Source organism: Peromyscus maniculatus, chromosome X (assembly GCF_049852395.1).
Source record: "Peromyscus maniculatus bairdii isolate BWxNUB_F1_BW_parent chromosome X, HU_Pman_BW_mat_3.1, whole genome shotgun sequence".
NCBI classification, from domain to species: Eukaryota; Metazoa; Chordata; class Mammalia; order Rodentia; family Cricetidae; genus Peromyscus; species Peromyscus maniculatus.
In genome coordinates, this window is record NC_134875.1 from 89,696,532 (window position 1) to 89,716,720 (window position 20,189).

At 37.5% G+C, this 20,189-nt stretch overlaps 1 protein-coding gene across 2 annotated transcripts in view; it reads right to left on the minus strand.

Annotated features, from left to right (window-relative positions):
• The window catches only part of Zc3h12b (zinc finger CCCH-type containing 12B), a 198,943-nt gene that overhangs the window by 13,838 nt on the left and 164,916 nt on the right, over positions 1-20,189 (minus strand). For both annotated transcript variants that reach the window (XM_015999686.3, XM_076562321.1), the window contains one exon: positions 19,002-19,770. In XM_015999686.3, the coding sequence (XP_015855172.1) occupies positions 19,002-19,612 (611 nt within the window). In that variant the 5' untranslated portion in view covers positions 19,613-19,770. The remainder of the gene's footprint in view (positions 1-19,001; positions 19,771-20,189) is intronic.

Sequence of the window (20,189 nt, forward strand, 5' to 3'; positions counted from 1 at the left end):
CTCAAGACCCAGTGATACAACTCTTGGCATATACCCAAGGAATGCTCAATCATACCACAAGGGCACTTGCTCAGTTATGTTCATAGCAGCATTATTTGTAACAGTCACAACCTGGAAACAACCTAGATGCCCCTCAACCAAAGAAAGGATAAAGAAAATGTGGTACATATAGACAATGGAGTACTACTCAGCAGTAAAAAACAATGACATCATGAAATTTGCAGGCAAGTGAACGGAAATAGAAAATATTATTCTGAGTGAGGTAACCCAGACTCAGAAAGACAAACATGGCATGTACTCACTCATAAGTGGATACTAGATGTAAAGCAAAGGATAATCAGGCTAAAAACCACAGCTCCAGAGAAGCTAGGTAGCAAAGAGGACCCTAAGAGGGACACACAGGCCACCCTGGGATGGGTATATAGATGAGACCTCCTGAGTAAACTGGGGATAAGGGGGCAATAGAGGGGAGGGGATGTGGGATGAGAACATAAGGGAATGGGATGGTCAAGCTGGAACAGGGACGGAGTGGGAGAGCAATGAAAGAGATATCATGATAGAGGCAGACATCATGGGGATAGAGAGAAACCCGGTGCTAGGGAAATTCCCAGGAATCCACAAGGACGACCCTAGCTTAGACTACTAGCAAAATAGTGGAGAGGGTACCTGAGCTGGTTTACACTGGTAATCAGATTGATGAATACCCTAATTGTCATCATAGAGCCTTCACCCAGACCCAGAAAATGGAAACGGACAAAAAGCCCCTACCTTTAGCAGTAGGGAAAGCTGCCACTGTAGTGTCGGAAACTGTTTCTGGGGCAGAGGGGATAAACAGAGACCAAACTGGGAACTGTCAGGGAGAAAGCCTGTCTGAAGAAGAAACAGAGAAGGGACAGATTCCTCTCCGGAAGGTGCAAGACCAGGGCAAAGCTGCTAGAGTTTGAGAGAGATTTGGGGGGGCGGGGGGCTATCTCCAGAGGCAGCTAGCAGAGGAACAGAGCCACAGCCTGAGATATCTGAAGCTCTGCATCTGTGGGAGAAGGAACAAGCAAAATGAGATAAAGATCTATCAGTGAGAGACTCTCGGAAGGAGCTGTGGGAAAGCTCTATTGTAAATGCTTTTGTTTTTCACTGACTGACTAAGGCAAACACAAGTCCCTAGGGAAGTTGATAAAAGGAATGCCCGCCTCAATGCATGCTAATGAGGCAGGTGCAGTTCTGATCCAGGCCGGTGTCAGATGAAGGAGCAGCACCCATTAAGGCCAGCTCTGGGGGAACAGAAATCTTCCGATGTTCCCTAATTGAAAACATAAAACTCTTGGTTCAAACCTCCCGGGCAAAAACTTTGAAAGCAAGCCCAGTAAAAGAGAGCAGAAATCTGCCAATCTCCCGTAGTTGAAAACGCAACTTAAAAGCCTAATTCAAATCCCAGCACTTAGGAGGCAGAGCCAGGCGGATCTCTGTGAGTTCGAGGCCAGCCTGGGCTACCAAGTGAGTTCCAGGAGAGGCACAAAGCTACACAGAGAAACCCTGTCTCGAAAAACCAAAAAAAAAAAAAAAAAGAAAGAAAAAAAGCTTAATTCAAACTTCCCGGGCTAAAATTTTGAAAGTAAGCCCGGTAAAAGAGAACCGGAAGTTCACTCCGGGACCCAAAAAGAACTATGGGAAATGGAGTCCATAAGCTAGCTCACAACAATGAGCTGATGAAGAGAAATGCATTCTGGGAAAGATAGTTTTTCAGCTGAAGATGGCGATACTGCCCCAAATACTGTTTTTTCAACTCAGAATGAAGTTTCTTTTCAAAGCAATGCTAGAAAGCTTAATCTTACCTCTTGAGAACTCAGAACAGACAAAAAGCTTGCCTCTCAGGAGATGATTTAAAATGCTAATACCGTTTGTCAACAAGCCACTTAAAAACCCTTAAAAAAAAAGCAAGGGAAAGCAATCTGTACACTGAACATTGTTTTAGATATGAAGAAGCTTATGGGAAAATAAAAATTCTTTGCCTTTTGAACAAACAACCTGCAGTGAATGATTCCTTTGCAAATCTAATAAGGAGATAAGGAAATAGATATTCAAAAAGAAATGACTGCTTTATAGATGGGAACAAACTTCAGAAAATCTGTCTTAAAAAATAGTTTCTCCACCTGGAAGTTCCTTATAAGAAATCAATGCTAAATATCACAACTACTAACAATAATAACATCAGGGTTTAAAAGCTAATGAAGTGAAAATACTAAATCATGAAAATGCTCTTTCTCAGAGTAAGCTAATGAAACATGTTTCGTGAAAGAACATCTATGTTCTTGAACCTTGCTAAGAAATATTGGGCTAATAAAAAACAATGAGTATGAAAAGCAGCTAAATCAGTTTTCCTGATATTGAGGTTCCATCTTGCAGTCTGGGGATAGTAGGAGCATAAGGAGGTCTCCAGACTGCTGAGGAGTTTAAAATGTTTCAGCAATGTTTTCAGACCTGCTGAAAGCTGCAGGTCTGGAACCCCACTCCAATTTAGACAACTATCTTCTCCTGTTGGGAAATTGACCGTTAGGAAATGACTAGCTAAGCAATTCAGAAACAGAATATTCCTTACGAGGTTTGCTTTTTTTCTCCTTTTTTGGGTTTGCTGTAAACTGAGATAGCTCTGAATAGAGTTTTTGTAGATCTTAAATGCATAAAGTACTGTTTAGCAACAGAAGTCACTAAATCCCAGAGTTAAGAAAGCCATTAAAGAAATACTCCTTTCAAAAGAACTCTCAGAACTATCAAAGCTGATTATAAGCTCTGAACTTTAGTAATGATTTGTGTACTTTCTGTCTAGTTAAGAGAATCTTTCTAATAGTTATAGTGATAATGTTAAATCTTTAGGTGTTTGCTAAAGTTAGCTTTAAGAATATCTAAGGTAGTCCTATATAAGCTTGTAAGAAGTATGTGAGTTCAAATAAGAATATAAGAAAGATGCAAGTCAGAAATGTAAGTTTAAATAAGAAATAAGAAGTAAATATATAGGTATATTTGCTAAGGTAGTCTTGTAGAGTTTAAGAATATTAGCTCCTAAGAAGAAGATAAATGTTATATGTGAGTTTGTAAAAAAGTGTAAATGTTTGAATGTGAGTCTAAATGCTTTGCAAGATATGTTGAATGTGAGTTTGTGAAAAAGTGTAAATGTTGATTGTGAATCTATGCTTAATGTATATATATGGTAAAGGGACCTGAGACACAGAAGGTAGTGTCCTAACAGACTGCAAAGTGGGCAGTCTGAGCTGTTTTCAAAAGCTCCAGAAGCTGCTAAGAAGCTACGAATGGCAGATGCCAGAACAGCACAAGGCATCCGCAGCTGAGACCCACTGGAAAATCAGCGCAACACAGAAAAACCTGAGCTAACAGCAAAAACGGTGCAGTTTAAAATATTAGTGTAACTAAAAAGGTCTCTGACTTGAGAATGAAAGTTGCAGAGATGCTTGTTTGAACTAAAATTGTTAACTGCAAAAAATTTTGGTTGTAAAACGTCTCTTCATATTTGGAAGAGAAAGTCTGATACCAGAATTTACGTTTTTTGAACTTTTTGAACTTAAAAAAAAAATGAGATAAAACTACAAAAAGGTTCTTGTTATGAATTTCTTCATATTTGGAAGGCTGGTACCAGAATTTATTATTTAAATTTTGGGACTTAAGAAATGAACAATAATGATTTCATTGCAATGGTACAATTTTGAATTTATTTATGGTGATGACCTAGGAACTGTTTTATGGAACTGTGTATGTAAAAAATGGAATCACTTATGGAACTGCTTTTTTGTTACAAATGGAACTGTTTAAATGGAAAAGATTGGGTTTTCTAACTAGGCTTGAGATTTTGTTTAAAAAAATTTATAAAGAAAAGGGAGGCCGGGCGGTGGTGGCGCACGCCTTTAATCCCAGCACTCGGGAGGCAGAGGCAGGCGGATCTCTGTGAGTTCGAGGCCAGCCTGGGCTACCAAGTGAGTTCCAGGAAAAGCGCAAAGCTACACAGAGAAACCCTGTCTCGAAAAACCAAAAAAAAAAAAAAAAAAAAAACCAAAAAAAAAAAAAAAAGAAAAGAAAAGGGAGAAGTAATATTCCTTAGTCTATTTAATTTAAAAAATATTTTCTTATGAGTGAATTTATGTTATGTTTTGTTAGTAAGAAATGCAAATGTGTATACTAAGAGATTCCTTTAAAGTGTAAAGAGTTTTATTAAGAAACTGCTTTTGGATGTTTTGCTAAAAGTTTTCAAAGTTATAATGCTTAGATTGAGAATATTGCTTTTAAATATGGATTTGCAGGAATTGTGTAAGTTTGGGTTTCTTCTAACTGGGTTTTTTATTTTGTTTAAATTTTTTTTTTTTGAGACAGGGTTTCTCTGTGTAGCTTTGTGCCTTTCCTGGAACTCATTCTGTAGCCCAGTCTGGCCCAAACTCAGAGATCTGCCTGCCTCTGCCTCTCGAGTGCTGGGATTAAAGGTGTGTGCCACCACTGTCCGGCTTTGTTTTAAAAAATATTATAAAGAAAAGGAGGAAGTATGACTGAATTAAGGTTGAATATATGTTTGCAGAAATTATGTTAATCTATTGATATTAATGCACCCTGGTTTTATAAAGTTAAAGGAAATATTTAAGTTTGATGTAAAAACATCAGAAGTTTTTTCTATGTTCTGTTAGCAAGAAAATTCAAATGGTCCTATTAAGAGTTAAAGTTGTAAGACTGGGAGAATTGTAACTATGTATAGCAATATTTATGTTAACATGTTAATGGTAATGATGAAACTAAGGGATTCTTTAAGTTTGCAATTACATTAAACATTAAATTACATTAAACATTAAATTACAAAAACATTAAATTTTTGGTTTAGAAAGGGCTTGGTGCAGCTAAAGACTGCTGTAATCACCTTGGACCTAATCCAAAAAAGAAATGCCATCTTTATCATCCTCTGCTTCCATACTGGGAGGTGTAACAGGTATGGAGATTGCTGTGAGCTCTTAATAATGAGTTATTTTTATATATTAAGAAAGGGGGACCTGTGGGAGCCCGTTTTCAGGTTCCTTGTGGCTTTACTCAGCAGGTAAATCTCCATAGAGAGAGGATGATTAGACCACGGGCCTGAGCCAGGTGTCTGAGATGGTCTGCTCTTGACTGTGCTGGGGGGAGGTCTTTTGTTCCACCCCTTGGCATTTCTATAAATACCCTAGAGCAGAGACTGTCAGGGTTCATTGGAATAGGTTCCAGGCCCTTTCGAGGCTATCCTGTATTTTCTGTTTATCTCCACATTCTAAATCCTCCTATCTAATATTTCCTACTGCTTTCACTCAAGAACACTCTGGGGAAATGGAGTGGTGGTTAGCCCACCTGCCCCCACACTTTTTTCTTTTCTTTTTGGTTGGGAAACAATTATTATTTCTATTTCACTAGGGGTTAAGAGTTTGTTTAAAATGCTTATCTGATCTTGATTTAACTGTGGTAGGTCATATATATCAAGAAATTTACCCATCTCTTTGCCATTTTCATTTATTGGAGAACAGGTTTTTAAAGTATGTCCTTATGACTTTTGTGGATTTCCTCAGTGTCTGTTGTAATGTCCTCCTTTAATCTCTAATTTTATTTATTTGGATTTTCTCTCTCCTCCTTTTAGTTAATTTGGCTAAGGGTTTGTCAATCTTTTTGATTTTCTCAACCAACTGTTTATCTCATTGATTCTTTGTATTTTATGTTTGTATTTTATTGATTTTATCTTGGAGTTTGATTATTTGTTGCCCTTTACCTTTTTGGGGTTTATTTCTTCTTGTTTTTCTAGAGCTTTCAGGTATTGCTAATATACTAATGAGATCTCTCCAGTTTTTTTTAAATGTAGTCATTTAATACTATGAATTTGTCTCATTGTGTCCCTTAAGATTGGGTATGTTGTATTTTCATTTTCATTCAATTTTAAGTACTTTTTAATTTCCTTCTTTATTTCTGTCTTCATCAATTCTTTATTTGGTAGTAAGCTGTTCAGTTTCCACATGTTTGTATACTTTCTGCTTTTTTCTGTTGATATACAGCTTTAATCAATAGTGATCAGATATGATGCAGAGTATTATTTCAATTTTCTTATATCTATTGATACCTTTTTATATTCTAGCATGTGGTCAGTTTTGGTGAAAGTTCCATGAGTTACTGAGAAGAAAGTACATTCTTTAGTGTTTGGTGAAATGTTCTGTAGGTAGCTATTATGTCCATTTGTTTCATTATGTTTTTTAACTCTAGAATTTCTGTGTTTAGTTTTTGTCTGGATCACCTGTCTGTTGGAGAGAGTAGGGTATTGAAGTCACCCTCTATTACTGTGTGAGGGTCAATATGTAATTTTAGCTGTAATAGTGTTTCTTTTTATAAACTTGGTGAGCCTGCATTTGGTGCATAAATGTTTAGAATTGCACTATCCTCTTGTTGAATTTTTTTTCCTTCAATGAGTATGTAGTGTCCTTCCCTACCTCTTAATAGTTTTGGCCTGAAGTCTATTTAGTAAGATATTTAAATGCCATTGTTTGAATATTCTAATTTATCAACCTTCTTCTCAAGACTAGATGTGTTAGTATCTGTTTGATATATTATATTGCCTAGGCTTTCTTTTTTAAAAAATTTTATTTACTTTTTATGGTGATATTTTATTTGTACTGAAATGTGATTTTATTTGTATGTTAATAAATAAAGTTGCTTGGGGGTCAGAACTAATAGCAAGCCATAGCAGAAGCAGGGCAGTGGTTGTGCACACCTTTAATCTCGATCACATGACAGGCAGATTTCTGTGTATTCAAGGATACAGCCAGCATGGAGACACATGCCTTTAATCTCAATACCAACCATAGAAGACCTGGAGGTCTGTATAGACAGGCAGTGACGAGGAGGTCATGTGGTTGGGTTTACAACCAATGAGAAGGCAGAACAGAAAGTTAATAAAAAGACAGATACACAGGAAGTAGGTCTCTTTCAGAGGGGAAGGACGATAGCGGCAGCGAAGGGTAAGAAAGGTTTTAGTATCAGCTCTTAGCTACTGCTCTGACCTCTTGGGCTTTTAACTCTGCATTTGGCTCTGTGTTTCTTATTTAATAAGACTGTTACAACTACAACTTTTTTTTCATTTATTTTACATACCAACCACAGTTTCCCCTACCCCTCTCTTCCTGTTCCCTCCTTCCCTGACTCCTATCTACCCCCTACCCCTACTGAGGTTTTTGTCTTAGTGAGCTAAGCTTTCCATACCAAAATTTAAATTTGAAAATGTTTAATATTTCAATCACTTTACTGAATTTGCCTTTCACATCTTGTATTCATTAATTTTGTATTACATCTATGTATATGTGTGTGTATGTAGGGGGGTATATGATTGTTGAGGTCAGAAGACAACTTGTAGGGAGGTGTTGGTTCTCTCCTATGACCACATGGGGCCCAGAGATGAAACTCTGGTTGTTAGACTTGGCAACAAGGGTCTTTGTCTGTTCAACCATCTTGCTGGCCCATATTCATTTCTTAAAATTAATTTTTAGGGTAGCATATAAATGATTCAGGTTTTTTATGGCATCTCCATACATATGTATCATACTTTGTTCTCAAGAAGTCTCCTCTTTTACTAACATTGCCTGTGCCCTTAGTTGATTCTATTTCTTCTCTGTTAGTACCTCATTCTATTTGCATTTACATGTAATCTACTACTCTATATTTCCTATCTTTTTAGTTCCCTTTCATTATCTCTTTTCTTCTTGTTTTGCAAACCACAAACAGGTATAATACCTATCTATCTATCTATCTATCTATCTATCTATCTATCTATCTATCTATCTATCTTTCTATCTATCTATCTATTTTTTACCTAACTACATACGAACCTATCTACCTATCTTTCTATCTGTCTATATCTATATATAATTGTAAACTTAGGTTCTACATTTGAGATAAAACATGGTATTTATCAAAAACGGGCTTGCTTTACTTAATAAAATGATTTCCGGTTTCATCCATTTTTCTGCAAATGTCATGATTTTATTTTTCATTATCGTTCCATATAATTCCACTGTGTATATGTAGCACATTTTCTTTATTCATTTATTTGGTATGAATGTTATGGTTCCATTTTTGACTATTGTGAGTGATGCAGGTATAAACTTGGTTGTCAGTGTATCTTTGTGATATATTTACTTAGAGTTCATTATTTCTTTATTTCATCCAGAAATAAATGGCTGTGAATATCTGAATTCATTCAGGAGTTATTTATATACTATTTGATTTGATTGAACTTTCTTATGCTTATTTTGAATTCCTTGATATTTCATCTAATTTACCCTATTGGAAATAATTACTGACCAATGAGCAATTTTTGAGCAATTTTTGAGAAGTCATATTGACAGGCATCTGGAATTACATTATTGGTTTTCTAAATATTATATATATATACATACATACATATACATACATATACATACATACATATACATACATATATATATATATATATATATATATATGGGGAGATATTTTCAGTAATCAAGTGTGGCTGGGCTGTACTAGGCTTGAGATGTTGTCTTTCTACACTTGTATTGCACTGTTCCTGGGGAGACATGAAAACATTGTCTACTAACCTAAGATAGGGAACCAATGACAAACCATAGTACAGATACCACCCAAGTCCAACTTGGTGACCCAATGAGTTTTATTGGGGTTACTTACAGGAATATAGGTAAAAGCTTATTTACAGGAGCAGAAATGACTCAAAGACAGATGCATCACCAAAGTCTAGCCTAGCTTGGGTAACATCAGCTCAGCAAGGCTGGAAACCTGGAGCATACTGCACACCTTGCAGGTAGCTCAACAGGTTGGAGACTATCCTTTATGTCTTAGGGTTTCTGTTGCTACGATGAAACACCATGGCCAAAAAGCAAGTTGGGGAGGAAAGAGCTTATTTGGCTTATACTTCAGCATTGCTGTTCATCACTGAAGGAAGTCAGGACAGGAACTCAAACAGGACAGGATCCTGGAAACAGGAGCCACAGAGGCCATGGAGGGGAGCTGCTTACTGGCTTGCTTCCCATGGCTTGCTCAGCCCACCTTCTTATAGAACCCTAGACTATGGGCTGGGCCTTCCCTCATTAATAACAATGAGAAAATGCCTTACAGCTGAATCTCATCAAGGCATTTCCTCAACTGAGGCTCCTTCCTCTCTGGTGATTCTAGCTTGTTGTCAAGTTGACACACAAAACCAGCTAGTATGCCTTTATAGATAAATTTGGCTGTTCTCTACTTCTTCCAAGGAGCCCAATTTGTTTGAAAGTGTCTTTTAGCAGTTCCTACTGCTTATTTATGCTTGAGGAAGGAAAGAACTACTGAATGTGATCAGCTTAAGGGACTTTTTGAAGATATTTTAAGTTTACTTTGTGATTTTAGGGAGCTTTCATGAAGATGGAATGTTTCGCCTCCCATGTGACTTAATGAGCTTCCTTGCAAGATGGAAGGTGTCTTAGTCAGTGTTCTATTGCTGTGAAGAGACACCATGACCATGACCACTCTTATAAAGGAAAGTAATTAGGGTTGCTTACAGTTTCAGAGGTTTAGTCCGTTCTCATCATGGCCAGGAGTATGGCAGTGTACAGGCAGACATGCTGCTGGAGAAGTAGCTGAGAGTTCTACATCTAAATTCATATAAGGAAGAGAGAGAGAGATTCTGGGTTTGGCATGGGCCTTTCACACCTCAAAGTTGCCCCTACACCTCCATGACACACTTCCTCCAGCAAGGCCACACTTCCTAACCCTTTTAAATTGTGCTACTTCTCAGATGACTATGAATTCAAATATATGAGCCAGTCTTATTTACACCATCAGAGAAGGTTTTAATCTGTTGGAGTGTAGCACAATTGATAAAAAAAAAAAAACTCAGGGCGTGTGCTTAACGCAACTCAAGGCTCAATTTCCTGTGCAGAAGCAAGTAAAACAACTAGACTAAAATACAATAACAGTCAATTAAAAACAATCATTCTTCAACTAAAAATTCTTATGGAGTAGAGGAGCACAGATAGTATGGTGTGTATAAAGATGTTAGTTTTTAAGGTTAGGAACGAAAGGGAAACAAAGAGGAAAACTAGCAATGGAATCTGTACGCTTTCCTGTTTTCCAGTTGTGGCAGTTTGAATAGGAATGGCCCTCACAGGCACATGTATTTAAATGCTTGGCTGTAGGGAGTAGCACTGTTAGGAGGTGTACTCTTGTTGGAAGAGGTGTGGCTTTGTTGGAGGAAGTGTGTCACTAGGGAGTGGGCTTTGAGGTCTCAGAAGCTCAAACCAGGCCTAGTGGCTCACAGTTCACTTACTGCTGCCTGCTGATCCGGATGTAGAACTCTCAGCTCCTTCTCCAGCACAATGTCTGCCTCATGCCACCATGCTTCCTGTCATGATGGTAATGTACCAAACCTCTGAACTGTAAGCAAGTGCCAATTAAATGTTTTCCTTTATAAGCATTGCCATGGTCATGTTGTTTCTTCACAGCAATAAAAACCCTAAGACACTAATGTTTCCTTTCTTTGTAACAGAAATAGCATTTTCCTTCCATTATCCACTTCACAGGATGGCTGACTTCCAACTATCCCTTGCTTATTATCTGGAGATTGTAGCAACTGATGCATGGCTGCCATGCATTGCATTCTTCCTCCTTTGTTTAATTTTGATGGCTCACATATATTTTTCTAGAAATTCTATTTTTCTTAAAAATATGAATTTTCAAAGTATTCTATAATGATCCCCTAGTTTTCACAGGTGTCTGTTTTAATCTCCCTCTGTTCTCGTCATATTCAATTTTGCTAATTGATTTTCTATTTCTTTTGATTAATTTGGCTAAATGTTTAACAATATTGTCTACCCTTTCAAAGAAATATTTTTGTTTCATTTCTTTTTACTCTTTGAAAATTGTGTACGTGTGTACAATATTGAAATCAATTTAGAGCCTTTTTACTTGATTAGAATATAATTACACTTAATTACACCCTTATATACTTCTCTCTTCTCCCTCTAATCACTCTCATACTCCTTACTCACTTTCAAATTTATAGCCTCTTATTCTTTATTGATGCACACACATATATGTGGACGAGTATATAAATGCAATTTGATGAGTGTGTTTAGTGTTGCTTATATGTATACTTAATAAGGCTACCACTTGAGGTTGGATAACCATTTAGGGAGCTCATCTCTGGGGAAAACTAATTCTCTTTCTCTCAGCAATTTTTAATTGCCTGTAGATCTTCATCTAGGAGTGGAGGCCTATACAATTTCCCCCATCCATGTTGGCATGGAAACTAATGTTGTCAATGTTCAAGTATTGTTTAAACAAGCATATCGTTGACATTTTGTGGGTATAGTTCCCTATCATAATTAGGAGACAACAGTCTTGCAGCAGATTTCCTGTCTCTGGCTCTAACACTCCATCTGATGCCTCTTCCATGATGTTTCCTGATCCTTAAGTCTTGGGGCTTGTGGGAAACCTGCTCCCACTTTTACCCCAGGGTACTTGAGGAGGGAGAAGTGAGAAATATTTAAATAGAAGTATAGAGGGGAGAGAGACAGAAACACAGGAGAGCTTGGGAGGGCCTGGATCCTTATCCACCAGCCCCTTCTGTCTCTTCTAAAGGGCTTTTTAAAGGAATGCAAAGGGGTAGAGCAAGGACCTCCCCTTGCTAGATCAAAGCATACCACACATCCAAGTGCAGACTCTTCCAAACACCTGGTAACCAAGCACGTGGTCAAGCAATCCTCTAATGGAGCTCTGCTGGGTAAAGCAAGCTCAGATCTCACTAGGAACCTTTGTGGGGCTCCACAGCGGCTGCATTGTAGATTTATCCAGTGGGACTGAGGATCCCACAGTTAGTTGTTCTCTGCATTTTGACTAGTTGTGGCTTTCTATAATGGTATACAACTGTTGTGAAATGAAGCTTCTTTAATGAGAGGGCAGAGCTATAGTTATCTGTGTGTTTAAATATTTCAAATGCAGTTAGGACTTACAGCGGTTTAGGAAAATGGCAATAGTTAGTTCTTCTCTGAGATCTGTGACTTTACTAGCTACCAGTTGTCTAGATTTACAGTACCAGTCATGATTTCTCTCCTATTGAGTGGACCTTAAGTCCAATTAGACAGCTATTGGTTACTACCAAGATATGTGTCATTGTTATAACTTTGTTGACCATTGTTGTAATTCATCAATGTCATAGCTAAGTAAGACTACTAAATGCTTTTTCCATGGCAGCTTGCATAGCACCTTCTCGTATTATGAAGATGAGTACTCATGGGTGGAGTCTTTTGGGTCATATCCAGCTTAATTCCTCTAAGAATCTTGTATCTGAATGTGTACTGTCCTTAGCAATAGGAACTTACCTTCAACTTTGGGAGGCAACCAAGGATCAGCCCCAATATTACTATTTTTCCTATCTACTATTTTGGGTTTGTCGTTTTCATGGTTTTCTGAGACCTTGATATTTGAGTTTTTTCTGAAAACTGCATTAAGTACAGACACCTATAAACTTCCAAAATATAAGAGTACTATATCCCAAAGTTTCTTGAAAATTGTTTTTTCATTATTATTTTATTCTAGAATTAAAAAAGTTATCCCCGATTTCTTCAATGACCCACTAATAACTCAAGAGCACAATGTTCACATTCCATGTGTGTATAATTTCTATAATTTCATTTACTATTGTTTCTTAGTTTTATCCTATTATAAGACACAAAGAAATCATTTTGATTAAGTTTTATGTTTTTAAGACCTACTTTAGTATCTAAAATATGATGTATCTTGGAAAATTTTCAGCAGGCTAGTGAGAGGACAGCATATTCCATAGCTATTAAGTGAAATACTATTTTTGAAATTTCTCTTAATCCAGTTAGGTCTATAGTAAAGTTTTAATATGAAGTTTGATTAATTTTTGTCTGAATGAGCTACCTCTTTATGGGAATATGAATACTGATATCTTCCACCATTATTGTATCATGCCCTATCGCTTCCTTTATGTTCAGTAATGTCTGCTTTATGAAATTGGGTACATCAATGTTTGGTGTATATGTGTTTATAATTGCATGTCTTCTTGATGGATAATTATTACCATTAATATATAGTAACCTTTAGCTTTTTGTATTTACTTTGATTTAATGTCTACTTTGTCAGATATGAGACCAGCTACTCCTTGCTTTCAGCTTCTGCTTGTATGGTACATCATTTCCCATTTTTTTTTTATATTTGATATGTGTGGTTTTCCCATAGTAAAATGTGTTTCTTACAGATATCAGATAAATGGATCTTGTTTTAAATCAATCATTTACTCTGCTCTTTAAATTGGGAGAGTTAAAACCATTTAATTGTGTGTGTGTGTGTGTGTGTGTGTGTGTGTGTGTGTGTGTGTGTGTAGGGTGGGCATTCAAATGTATGTGGAAAACAGGTCACCTTGCAGCAGCCAGTTATCTTCTTACACCATATAGATCTCGAAGTCCCTCCTGTATTGAATGTCTATATTCTTCCCTAGATTTGGAAGTTCTCTGAAATAATTTATTTTTACTTTTTAAAGTTCTACTTATTTTATGTTTATATATTTTATGATCATTTTTTCCTGAGTCGTGTGCATGCCTGATACTTGCAGAAGTCAGAAAATGGCATTGAATCCTCTGGAACTGGAGTTATAGATTGTTGTGATTTGTGTGGGTGCTGGGAACTGAACCCAGGTCTTCTGCAAGAGCAACAAGTATTCTTAACAGTTGAAACATCTCTCCACCCTTATTTCTTTTTAAGATTTATTTTTCAATTTTTAATTTGTGTGTATGTGTGCATACACTGTGTAAGTGGGTGCCTGTGGAGGTCAGAAGAGATGTCAAATCCCTGGTAGTTGAAGGTATATCCCCTGGTTGCTAGTTGATTGATGTGGGTGCTAGGAACTAGACTCAGGTCATCTAAAAGAGCAGTCAGTACCCTTAACTGCTGAAACTTTTCTCCAACCCCTTCTTCTATATTTCACTGAAGATGCATTTTGAGCATGCGATGTGTATTTCAGATTCTTTTTCTATCCTGAAATCCTTGAAAACTGTAGTTATGTTTGCTTATTTTTCTTTATTGCTGTCTGAATGTAATAATTCCTAATTTGTCTTCAATATCTAATTGTCTTCTGTTTTTATCTAACCTATCAGTAATGCTTTCTGCTGTATTTTAATTTGGTTTATCTAATCTTTTATTTCAAATATTTATACTTTTGATATTTCAATTATTTCATCCATATTTCTGATTTTTTGAAGCAACTTCTGAATTCAGAACTTCCTGTAATTGACTTATTAAATTGGCTTCCTTATTTTATTCATCTGTATGAATTATCCTGGGCTCATTGGTCAGTTTTCGAACTGAACTGTTGACTTCTTTCACAATCTTTGGATTTAACTATTAGGCATTGTGACCTTTCAGAGGAGTTGTGCCTTCTTGCCTTTCCACAGTTCTTGTGTTTTTAAGTTGTGATTTATGTATTTGTTGAGGTGTCTCTTCTTGATTTATTTGGGGGATATTTTACTGATGAGCATTATTTGGAGGTCTCACCTACCACACTGAAAGAGAAAAAGGAAACACATTGCTGTGTCAGCAGCACCACCAAACTGAATCGTAAGGAAAGGTACAATTGAAATCTAGCCAAGCCCTTCTATGTCAATAACACTAGAAAATAAAGAGGCAATGGTAATGCAGAATAAGCTATGGGGTTATACATTCACTAGGAGGAATGTAATTTTAAAAATAAAATAAGTAATGTGGGCATGGAAAAGGCAAAGGAAAGAACAATGTTAAATAAAAGAAAAAATTAAAAATAATAAAGAAGAATGTGAACTCGGGTCATCCAGAAGAGCACCCAGGGCCCTTGATGGCTGAGCCATCTCCTGAGCTCCTTATGCTATAATTCAGAGTAATGGACTGAATTAAAATGCAATGAGTAAAATTTTTGGTGGAGGAAATTTGAAAAGAGGCCAAAGCATAGTTGCTGCTCACTGTACTTATTCACATCTACAGTAAGATAAAGAAACAAGGAGGGGGGCTGGATAGATGGCTCAGAGGTTAAGAATACTTCCTGCTCTTGCAGAGGACTGGAGTTCAGTGTCCGGCACCAGAGCTGAGTGGCTTACTACTGCATATAACTTATGCTCCAGGTGATCCAGTGTCCTCTTCTGGCCTCCATGGGCTCCTGCATTCACATGCATGCCCCCACACACATACATACAAATAAATACACAAATAAACCTTGGAAAAAGGAAAATGGAGATCATAAAGGTATGAAAAATGAAAAGTTTGTTGAGGAAATGAGGATATGTTGAAAGTTGTGGAGAAGGAAGGTGAAGACGAAGCATCTGTAAGCGTTAAAGAGAAATCTCCCTTGATGAGCAATGTTGTTTTAGGGCAGGATGCCCCCTACGTAAGCTTCCATGTTGTGACAATGTAAAAACGTTTGTAAGAAGAGAACTTAAACTGAAAACACAGCTGAAGGGTTTTTCTGCTCAAAAACTGACTGTCTAGGAAAGGGTTTTTCCAGGTTCAGCAACAAAGGCCTACAAAGGCTAATACTGCCAGGATAGAAGGGAGAAAACCTACATCTTGGTATCCCAGCAGAACTGGGAAGCATCATATCCAGGATGATGCTTTTACAGACATATGAAATGAAAGACTTGAAGGTGTTGAGACCAGTCAATATATCTGCAAGGAGGCCCTAAAAGTCCACTGCATGAAACAGGGAAGGTGAAGTGTAAGTTGCAATGGACACTCTAGTATGTTGGAGGTACTGGTACTATACTACTATACTACTGAGAAAAGCTGAGGATACCAATGGAGTCATCATTAAAGAGAAGCTATATGTGTTATAGGTAGGGGACCTGCAGGGGTAGGGATTCCCAAACTCATTGGAGCCCAGATGATGCCATCATAAGTCCCAGCTGTGAGACATCAAGGTGTAAGATTTGCTGTTTCCCATGCTAGGTTTTACTTTTGCTTTGATCTCATCTTTCCTTGTTATTATATGATTTCTCCCATTTGGAGTGGGCATGTTTATTCTGGAGTCTTGTATGTTGGAAGGATGTGACCTGTTTTCTAATTTTATAGATATTCACTGTTAAGAGATTTTCTTTTCCTTTGTTTCTTTTCTTTTATTTTGGTTTTTCAAGACAGGATTTCTCTGCATAACAGCCCTGGCTGTTCTGGAACTCACTTTGTGACCAGGCTGGCCTCAAACTCAGGGATCCACCTTCCTCTCCCTCCCAAGTGCTCGGATTAAAGGCATATGCCACCACCACTCAGTTCAAGAGATTTTTCTTGAGTCTTAGAAAAGAATTTATGCTTCAGAATAGTGTTGGGATGGACTAAATGCATTTGAAACTGAGACTTAAGAGTTGTGAATCAAAATATTATGGTTTCAAGTTCTGTATTTGGCTATAAAGTTGACAAGTGGTAGAGCTGTGCAGACTAGTCTTGACTGTCAATTTGATTGGAGTAGGAATTCCCTTGAGAATACACCTCTGGCTGTGACTGTGAGACTGTTTCCAGCAAGGTTTAACTGATGAAGAAATACCCACTCTGAATGAACTGCAGTCCTTGACTTAACAAAAGGAGAGATGTAGCTGAAGAGCAGCATTCATCGTTTTCTGCTTCCTGACTGTGCATATAATGTCAGCAGCTGCCTCATATGTCTACCACCATACCTTCCCAACCATGTGATGGACTGTCGCATCAAACTGTGAGCCACATTAAGGCCTTCCTTTCTTAAGTTCCTTTTGTTATATAAATGAGAAAAATAACTAATACATTCTCCTCCCTCTTCCTGCCTTTCAATGATTTTCTTCCTCCCAATATCCTCCCCATTTGCTGTGATGTGACCACACACACACACACACACACACACACACACACACACACACTCCATATATACATATATATGTATATGTTTAAGCCTAGGTTCTGCATATAAAAGAAAATAGTGATCATTTTGCTTTCATTTCAGTACACTCTCTTCCCCCCTTTTCCTCAGTTTGGAATAGTTCCTCCTCACTCATACTTCTTTTTCTACTATGTATCATATATAATAGTTATGCATTTATATCTATACTAGACAAAGAAAAAAGTCTGCTTTTTTTCTTTACGAATCTGAGTTATTTTACTTACAATGATCATCTCTGGCTCACTCAATTTTCCTTCAAACAAAACTCTTTTCTAAGCTGGGCATGGTGGCACATACCTTTTTTGTTTGTGTTGTTTATTTATTTTTATTATTAATTTTATTTTATATTTTTGGTTGTGAGCTTAGCCTTTAACGGCTGAGTCATCTCTCCAGCCCTATTTATTTTATTAAGGAATTTTAAATTTCATTTTTCATACCCTTTAATTCCAGCATTCGGGAGGCAGTGGTAGGTGGACCTCTGTGAGTTTGAGGCCAGCCTGGTCTACAAAAGTGAGTTCCACGACATCCAGGGCTGTTACACAGAGAAACACTGTCTTGAAACAAACAAACAAACAAACAAACAACAAAACCAACCAAACAAAACTCTTTTCTGTATACACTACAATTTCCTTATCCATTAATTGGTCTATGGACATTCAGACTGGTTCTGTTTCTTGGGTCTTCCGAATAGTGTATCAATAAACATTGTTATGAAAGTATCTCTGTTCTTGGATCCTTCAGTTATATATCCGGGACTGGTACACTTGGACCACATGGTAGTTCTAGTTTTAGTTTTTTGAGGAACCAGCTCACTAATTTCCATAGTGATGACACTAGTTCAGTCTCATCAGGAGTCAGTGTATTATTTTCCCATTGTTATAACAAATTGCTACATGTATAGTAATTATTATTTTATAGTTTAAGAGATCAGAAATCTAAAACCGAAGTTTTGGTAAGGCTGCTTTCTTCTTCTTCTTCTTCTTCTTCTTCTTCTTCTTCTTCTTCTTCTTCTTCTTCTTCTTCTTCTTCTTCTTCTTCTTCTTCTTCTTTCTTGTTCTTCTTTTCTTTTTGTCAGAACTGAGGACCGAACCTAGGGTCTTGTGCTTGCTAGGCAAGTGCTCTACCACTGAGCTAAATCCCCAACCCCAAGGCTGCTTTCTTTTGGGTTCAGATGTTTCCCTATACTTTTCAGCTTTTAGAGTCTCCCCTCATTCCTGTGGTCATGGCTTCATTCTTACACTTTTACTTACTGTTCTGTAGCATGTCTTACTACTTATTCTGATCCTGTTGCCTCCCTCTAGCAACAACTCTTGGCCAACATTAATCATACAAGGTAACATTCCCCAGCTCAAACTCAAGTTAAATACATATATAATGTCTATTTTACTATTTAACATATTTACAGGCTTCAGAGAGTATCATATCTTTAGCAGGCAAGTATTTATCCTACCACAGTCACTGAGTTTAGAAAAAAAACAAAACACATGGTACATCTTTAAGGGTATGAGATAAGGAGAATGTCACTTCTAGGTTGGGAAATGACATGAATACAGGCAGTAGGTATAGGAACCAGCATAATTTACATGAAGACCGTCAAAGAGTCTAAGGTAAAGGATACAATCAAGTAGGAGGAGAAAAGTCCAGATCACACATTTGCCTTGAAGGCAGAAAGAAAGATCCCAGTGTTGTGTACTAGTGATTGGGAATTACAGAAAGTTCCTAAGTAAGCCTTCAACTGGCAATATACAAGCAGCAGTTTTGAGGATGATTAATCTAGAAAGGACAGCACATTGGCACTACATATTTTGTCACTGTTGAAACATCACTAATATCTAATGTTTTGTCAAAAATACTTGAAGAAAAATTGGTAGCAATTTCAAAGGAGAATGAAAAGGCAAGAGAAGGATAATTCTAAACTCTGTCCACCTTTGGAATGCAAGACACAAAGAACAACTAAGAACTTCTTATAGTGTTTTGCAATGGAAGACAATTTCCACTTGAAAAGGAGAGGAAAAAAATACACCAGGCTTACCTCATTGCCACATTACTTCCATCAATAACAACTGGTCTTAAATTATCAGTATTGTCTATTTCATCTTCAAGAGACAATTCAGGGCTTGCAATCTCTCTGGAGCTAGCCCCTCGGGGCAATAACAGACTCAAGTTGACTTGCCCTTCTGAGTCACCTTTGTTTCCAAGTCTGACAAGCTCTGCCAATACATCATTAATAAGTGATTCTGGGCCTAGTTTATTAAGCACTGATTGAATTTGTTCTTCTGCATAGCCCAGCTTTAGAGCAAAGTCCATCTTGGCTTGGTATTCCTTCTCTACGTCTGGCTTCCCATCCTGTAAAATGCTGCTCTGGGAGAAGGAGAAGCTTGGCCGGTCCAGGCAGGGTGACCGACAGAGCTGGCGATGTGGCTTGGAGGGCATCTCTTTCTTCTTCAACTGAGTATCTGCAGATTGGTAGCTGTTGTGGCCACTCTTAAAGCTCGTCTGTTCAGGGTCACTCTCAGAGCTCATCCATTCTTCAGCATCGGCATTGCCTCGGTCTGTCCTGTCCTCCTGCTTTGGCTGCTGCTTCTCTTCCTTGGAAGCACTCTTCTCCATTTTTGGTGTTTCCACAGCAGCGGTGGCTGTCATCCCGTTCACTGGGTACTCAGAGATCTAATCAGCTATTTTTCTTTTTAACCTGCTTGTAATCCATGTACAGTGGCATTCCTCTAGAGTAAAATGTTGGGGGTAGCAATGGTGCAAGAGTTTATCTGTTTGGTTTTGTATGTTCAGATGGTAGGCAGTCTCTACAAATAAACATATATGGCATAATCATATATAATAAACTACTGGGGAAAACAGAATACACAGTTTTTCCCTCAGAAATTACAGATTCTCTGGCATTTGACTTTCCTGTTTACAGTGGTATAGAGAGTCATTAGTTCTCATTAATATAGACAAAATTTCAGTAGAGGCAATAAAGATATAACCCCTGAAAGCACAGCTAGAGTTGTTATTCCAAATTTGAGAGAAATTTCATTCTAACGGTGTGTGTGTGTGTGTGTGTGTGTGTGTGTGTGTGTGTGTGTGTGAGAGAGAGAGAGAGAGAGAGAGAGAGAGAGAGAGAGAGAGAGAGAGAGAGAGAGAGGTTGTAGACAGGACTCTTTTTCCTTTTTGCTGGTAAAGTATTTCTAGATACTCCACCAGATCCTTCTTGTAGGTGCAA